This window comes from Choloepus didactylus, chromosome 12 (genome assembly GCF_015220235.1).
Source record: "Choloepus didactylus isolate mChoDid1 chromosome 12, mChoDid1.pri, whole genome shotgun sequence".
In the NCBI taxonomy this organism is placed as follows: domain Eukaryota; kingdom Metazoa; phylum Chordata; class Mammalia; order Pilosa; family Megalonychidae; genus Choloepus; species Choloepus didactylus.
Window position 1 is genome coordinate 25597661 of NC_051318.1, and position 7254 is coordinate 25604914.

The 7254-nt window shown below is 40.0% G+C and overlaps 1 protein-coding gene across 1 annotated transcript in view; it reads left to right on the forward strand.

The window, feature by feature from the left end:
* COL4A1 (collagen type IV alpha 1 chain) overlaps nucleotides 1–7254 on the forward strand; it is a 169097-nt gene that overhangs the window by 144582 nt on the left and 17261 nt on the right. The window contains exons 41-44 of the mRNA XM_037799949.1: nucleotides 1735–1785; nucleotides 3850–4035; nucleotides 4674–4807; nucleotides 6851–6923. Coding sequence (XP_037655877.1) covers nucleotides 1735–1785; nucleotides 3850–4035; nucleotides 4674–4807; nucleotides 6851–6923 — 444 coding nt within the window. The remainder of the gene's footprint in view (nucleotides 1–1734; nucleotides 1786–3849; nucleotides 4036–4673; nucleotides 4808–6850; nucleotides 6924–7254) is intronic.

The following is a 7254-nucleotide window of genomic DNA, read 5'->3' on the forward strand; positions in this document are numbered from 1 at the left end:
GGCAACCTTGGGGTTCCTTGGCTTCTCTGTCACTTGCCAATGCACATGGTGGCATCTTTTCCTTCCTCTTCCAGGTTCCATTGATGTCCAGCTTCTGGATGCTCCCCCAGGGCTTCTCTCTCTGACTTTCCCTGTACTTATAAAGAACTCCAGTAATCTGGATTAAAGCCTAACCTAACTGAGTTGGGCCACACTTTAGGGCCAGTAACTTCTTGAAGTGATCTTGTTTACAATAGGTCCACACCCACCAGAATGCAGACCAAGACCAAGAACTAGTCCCAACTCGGGTGCACGATTCATTCCACCACAGGGGGCTGTCCCTGAGTTGGAGGAGAAGGAGGGAAGGAAATAACACTGTGAGGACCCTGGGGTTGCTTTCTTCTTTGTGTTGGCCTTTTTCTTCAGCGCATTTATTTTTTTATTTTTTTTAATCATTTTTTTAATTGTAAAATGTAACATATATACATAAAAGTGATAACTTTCCAAGTGCAATTTAACAAATAGTTAGAGAGCAACTTTCAAAGAATGTATGGGTTACAGTTCCACTGTCTCAGTTATTTCCTTATTGTGAAATACAGCACATATGCAAAAAAGGTAGTATCTTTCAAAGCGTGCTTTAACAAGTAGTTATATAGGAAATTTCCAAGAATGTAATGAGTTACAGTACCATAGTTTTGGTTCTTTCCTTATTATTAAATATAATATATATACAAAAAGGCAATAACTTTCAAATTACAATTTAATAAGTAACTATAGAATAAATTTCAAAGGATGCTTTGGGTTACGAGTCTACCATTTCAATTCTTTCCTCTAGCTATTCCAATACCCTAGCAACTAAGAAGAAGAAAATTATATAGAGGTTCAGAATTCATAACCCTTTGTTAAATTCCACCTTGTCTGTTGCTACACCTTCCTCTAGTTTAATCTCTTTCCCCATCTTCAGGGATGTCTAGGCAGTGACCACCCTAACTTGTTCTTGTTGAAAAGGGGTGTCGACATTATGGGAAAAGGGGACACATCTGGTTTATGTTCTTGAAGAGGCTGTTGCCTTTGGATTTTGGGACTTAGCTGGCATAGGAGTTCTCTGGAGGATTTAAGTTTCTGAAGAATAAACTTAAGTGAGTGAAACTTTTTATAGAGTCTCAGATAGGGATCCGGGTATCCTTTAGGGTTTTCGAGACTACTGTTGACTTGGTTCAGCTCATTTTTTCATTCTGTATGCTTTATAGTTAATTTAGATGCATTTTCTGTAAAATAATTTTCATGTAAAAATGATTCATTAAAACAATAAATATCTAGTTCTAGTTTTGTTCAGTCTTAAATAAACAAACAAACAAAAAAACAATGCCTACACATCCTCCTCCCTCCCTGTTTTAACTTCCCCTCAAGCTTTTTTCTCAGGTTTGTGACCTCCACAGTGAAAGCTGTTCCAAAGTGTACCCAGCTTTTCCCACGTCCTCTGAGAATAACAGTTAGTTGGTCATCTGAACGAAGCCATTTTGTTACTTAGCCTCAAGACAGTAGTAGGAAATAAATACTCATTTAAACAGATCATTTCTACTAAATGCCATAGTGGTTTGAGCTGAAAGATGCTTAAGAAAAACCATTATAAATATTCAGTCAATGATATTTTATAACAACCATAGGAATAAAATTTTACTCTCAAAGTGCAAGTGTGTGTTCTACAAATAATGTGAAACCTTGCTTCTTACCCTTTTTGACTTTATCTTATAGGTCTACCAGGAAGAGGATTCCCAGGATTTCCAGGGACCAAAGGAGAGAAAGGTAATATTTGCTAAGCATGTTCTTCTTTTCAACTAATCACTGCCACACACGATAGCAGCAGCACAGGGCTGAGGGCCTGCAGGCCCAGCCCACCTGTTTCAGTTAGTGAGGCAGTAACTGGATGTGAGATAGAGACTGAGATACTGGGTCCACAGGGTAATGTCTGCAAGGCATGTGTGGCTAAACAGTCTACTTCATGGATTCAATTGCTGGGTGGTACGTTCATCGTCAGAAATCCCCTGTTATTTGCCCTCATTTTATAAAATGCATAGTATCGGAAGAAACCCTTGTCATTTTTGTGTGTGGGAAGGAACCAGAATCTCAAAATTGTTACAATATAAAACAGTTCATAGTCATGTGAAGGTAAGACAGGATGTGTAAGAGAAGCCACTGACTTCAACACACTTCACAGCCACAATGGGCTGAGGACTGAGCACAGTCGAGAGTTGGAAAGGAATTTGAAGACACTGTCTCCTTCCTAAGAGAACACATCGCTTTATGAGGAAGAAAAGGCACACACTCTTGTAAATTTAAGAGATGTAATCTTTAAAATATCCAAAGAAGAGCCACAGACAGCCACAGCTGTGGAGCTCACACAGTCTGCGTTGTTGGGCAGGTGGTGGACAGCTGGAGGGAGGGTTGCCAGACTTACTGAGTGAGTCAGGTCAGGTTCTGAGGGTTCGGAAAGGATGGGTCCATCTGGAATGTCTCAGAGGAGCAGCGGCACGTGGAAGTTCTGCTCCACCCGGGTCCCAGGGACCCTCCCAGAATCGCCCAAAGCCTTTTAGTTGGTCGGCATTGATCAGCCTCTAGACGTGGCCTGGGTTGGGAATGGTGGAGGGGTGGGCCCTGTCCCCATTTTGCCCTGACTTACAGTCCCCTTCAAACCTGAATGGAGCCCTTTGAAAATGTGCCTTCCCAGGGTGCTTCCACGGGCCTTCGTAACAAGGAAGATATGAGACGTTTCCTGATACCCACCATGCCAAGTTTTTTCTTTACATGACCCTACACTCCTGGAAAATCTAATTGACAAATTCTTCTGCCCCATAATAGATTATCATAAGGTGCATTGTGGTTTTGATTTGTTGAAGGGACTATATGACACTTTTGAGATGACCCTATTTCATTCCCTTTTTATTTTTTCTTAATAACCTTGAAATAATCTTGGAATTTTTGTATTTTTATTGGCAAGTTTTGGGTAATATGTTTTAAACTAAGCATGTAGTATTTTTTCCCTACAGGCTTTTATTTAAAAAAAAAAACAACAGCTTTATCGGGTTATAATTGATATAAATAAACTGTACATATTTTAAGGTTACAATTTGATACATTTTGACACGTATACACCCGTGAAACCATCACCACATTCAAAATGGTGAAATTATCCACCATCACCAAAGTTTCCGCATGCTGCTTTGTAATTCTTCTCTCCTACCCCTTTTCTGCCCCATCCCCAAAATTTCTATAATTATGCAGTATCATTGATCAGTTTTCTATCTCTGTAGATTAGCTTGCATTTTCTAGAATTTTATATACATGAAATCATATAGCATGTACTTTCTTTAGTTTGACTTCTTTCACATAGCATAATTGAGATTCATCCATGTTGTTGCTTGTATCAGTGGTTCATTCCTTTTTATTATCAAGTAGTATTCCATGGTATGGATAGAATCGGTTTGTGTATTCATTCGCCTCTTGATGGCACAAGTTCTTGGTTTTCACGCAGCGATTGCTCGTAGACTTATCTGAGGACATATTCAAATGCCTTTGACTTAGAAACCTTCTTTTTTAAAAAGGATAAAGAATTAGAGCCAGGTTCTTAGTATTCTAAGCCTATTCTTCTTCAGGCCTGGACCTGGTAAGAATCTAGTGTGTTATTTAATAAAAAGGAGACAAAAGAGCACCAAAGTCCAGTTTTCCTCCCATTGCTTTCAGAAAGCCCACCTCCGAGGGGTTCTGGGGAATGGCAAACATTTGACACTCCATCACTTCTTCTCAGTGTACCGTGGTTTCCTCTTCTTCCAACAAATTTCACCACAATTTCAAACTGCTTCTATTGTCTAGGTTCAAAGGGAGAAGTGGGTTTCCCAGGATTAGCTGGGAGTCCCGGAATTCCAGGAGCCAAAGGAGAGCAAGGATACTTGGGTCCTCCCGGGCCGCAGGGACAGCCGGGATTACCTGGCCCGCCAGGTCTGCCTGTGGAGGGGCCCAAAGGAGACCGAGGACCTCAGGGCCAACCTGGCCTGCCAGGTAAGGGTGTGCAACCAGGTGTCACGTTTAAGAGCTGGGGACAAACAAAATTCACACAAACTAAATTAGTGTAAAAGAAATTTAAATAATTAAAATTTCCAATACTTTTTTGGGGGGGAGGGTGGAGGGTGGAGTTTGTAGCATTTAAATTTCTGAAGTTATGTAAACTTTTTGGACACTCTGTATTTTGGCCTCTGTTGGATGACTGCTTTTCTTGGTGCCTTTCTGTCAAGGAATATGGCAGATACAACAAATAATTAGGGAGGGGGGAAAGGAAATTGTTGAAAAAGACTAGAGGATATATACCATCTATTTATACCAACACAACCTGCCAGAAAACCTTTCCACCTTTGGCCATGATTGCCAAAATGGCAGCCCGAGGATCCCTGGGCACCATTTCCCCAAAGAGCATTTTGTAAACTGAGACAGTAGTGTCTCTATTAACATTCTTTCTTGCCTTTAACATTTTTCCTTCTAGACCCTGCCTTGACTTCTTAAGGACTCACACCCTTTCACGTGGTGCTGTTACATATAGTTAGGGACGTTTGGGCAGCAGTAACGACACCACCACAAGTCAAGGACACTCGTCCATGATATCACCTTCCAGCCTAAACGTGTGACCTTTGTCTCTCCCATAGGGCTTCCGGGACCCACGGGACCCCCAGGGCTCCCAGGACTTGATGGACTAAAAGGTGAAAAGGGAAATCCAGGCTGGCCAGGAGCTCCTGGTGTGCCAGGGCCCAAGGGAGATCCGGGATTCCAGGGCATGCCTGTAAGTTATTGATTTGTGGATTTTTTTTGAAAAGGAGCTTTTTCTGATCATAAAATTACACATTGTGTTCACTGTGTGTATGTGGATACACCCAAATCCTCTCTAAATCAATTCCTTCTCTCTTGCCAGCAACCAGCAATCTTTATTAGCATCAGAGAAGGCAACTGTTATAAACTCTTTTATACAATCTGGTTTTACAAGAACTCTTAAAAGGAAGATGTTATAATACCTGAAATTACAGTTTCATGCCTGAGTTTAAAAATCTTCTTACAAACTTAATGCAACAAGCAAGCCAATGGGTTATAATTAGTGGTGTTGTGTAAAGAACAGTTCTGTAATACCAGCCTGGTCATTTCTTAGGAATGACAACAGGGCTGGAATATTGGAAATGAACTGTCAATGTCATCAGGGGTGACTCTGACAAGCCTTGAACTGAGCAGGCTCCAAATATAATAAATGATCAGTAGCAGGTTTTTGTTCATTTTGGGGGTGGAGGTGAAGGTGGGGAGGCGGGTTGTTGTTCTTGTTGCTTTAAATTGACTTTGGTCCTTTGCAGTACCCAAAGATACAGCCACTCTTAGATAAAGTGATGGTCATGGAGCTCAGCTTAACGATATACATAGCTAAATGGGTTATTTGTTATCAGAGATTTATTCTCTCTCTCTCTCTCTCTCTCCCTCTCTGTCTCCGTCCCTCCCTCCCTCCCTCATTCTGTCTCACACACACATACACACATTGGAAGAGAGAGGATGTCAGAGGAGATGGGAAACTGGAGAATTTTAGACAGACACCTGTCCAGTGATTTAGAAGCACGCAGAATTCTTTTATAAGTAACTACAGGTTATTCCCTGTTATCAGCACCAAATGTGTTTCAGGGTCATTGGGGCACCTTCTTAAGAATGGATACTGGATGACTGGCCTTGGATTACTAAATACTAAAAAATAAATGATGCTGTCTTACTTCTGAATCAGTAGCATGTGGAATGCTTATGAATAATTATACAGAATAGGCAATATGGGGTAGCAATAATCACTTTCGACCCACTCCCTTTCCTCAAAGCCCTACATACTTCCCCCACATGGGTCTTGTGAAGCTTCAATGCATGTAAATTTATTTTCAGGTCCATTATTGCCATATTGCAGTTTTTCAGTGAGGAAAGTGTAGGTAATTTGTCAATTATTCATATCATCCTGCTGTCATTCTTCAGTAACATAGAAATCTCCTCACAATTCTTGGTACTGGTCTCTTTCTTTCTCACTCTATGTGTGTGTGTGTGTGTGTGTATACATATATGTGTGTGTGTGTGTATACATATGATGTGTGTGTGCATATGTGTGCATGTTATTTTTGTTATGGCACTTTTTAAAATAAAGTAAAAGCAAGGAAACAAGTCCATGTAAGAAACAATACAACTTTTACATGCTGTTATCCATAACAACTATATTGAAATAGCAAGGAAGTGAGACAATATTTTAAAATATGTGAATGTTGCTATATTATAAAGGAAAATCTCTCCTTCTTTAGTACTTTTAATTTTCTTTCCAGGTTTAAAAATCACTTTTTAAATAAGATCTGAAACATTCTAAAGAAAAGTCAGTATGCTTGAGTGTTGGGAGAAAGCTTTCAAAATAAGGTAGTTTGGTGTTACTTTATTTTTAATCACAGATGCATGTGTGGTCATAACAAGTGTTTATTGAGTTCTGACTGTTTTAAAGGCATTATATTGTGGTGTGGAAATGGGGGAGTATAAGACTTGAACTGTGCTCCCAGGGAAATCATCAGGTAGCTGGACAAACAGAGGGGACACATAGAATGAAGCAAATTGTTGCAATTTCCAGTTCTCCTAATTTAGGCCGCACAGTGCTTTCAACATTCATTTTACTCACTCAGGAAACTACAAGACACCATTTGTTTGCAAATCGACTTTGCAGAACATCAATGTGCTTTTCCAGGTTCCTGAACCTACCAGTTCAGGTAATTTGAGAGAATTACTGTACATCTCCTGAGCAAGTCCCGGCTGATGTTTCTCTCTCTTGGCCTAGGGTATTGGTGGCTCTCCGGGAATCACAGGCTCTAAGGGTGATATGGGACCTCCAGGAGTTCCAGGTTTTCAAGGTAAGACTTACAGTAAAGGAGACACCCAAGCTACATTTATTTATTACCAGAGCTTCCTATACATGGGTACTTTAATATTGACAACTATGGCACAATTATAGCATGAGATTTCGTTCTTTTCAGATTTAAAAAGTCATTTCTGTGTGGCATCCAAATTTTTACAATCCTTTAAATGGCTGTTTGAAGACATTCTGGTTTTCTTATTGAGAATCAGTGGACAGCACATTTATCTATCAATAAGAAATCATGGAACTGGGTCATTCATTAATTTATTTCTTATCAGTAAGAAATCATGGAACTGGGTCATTCATTAATTTATTTCTTATCAGTA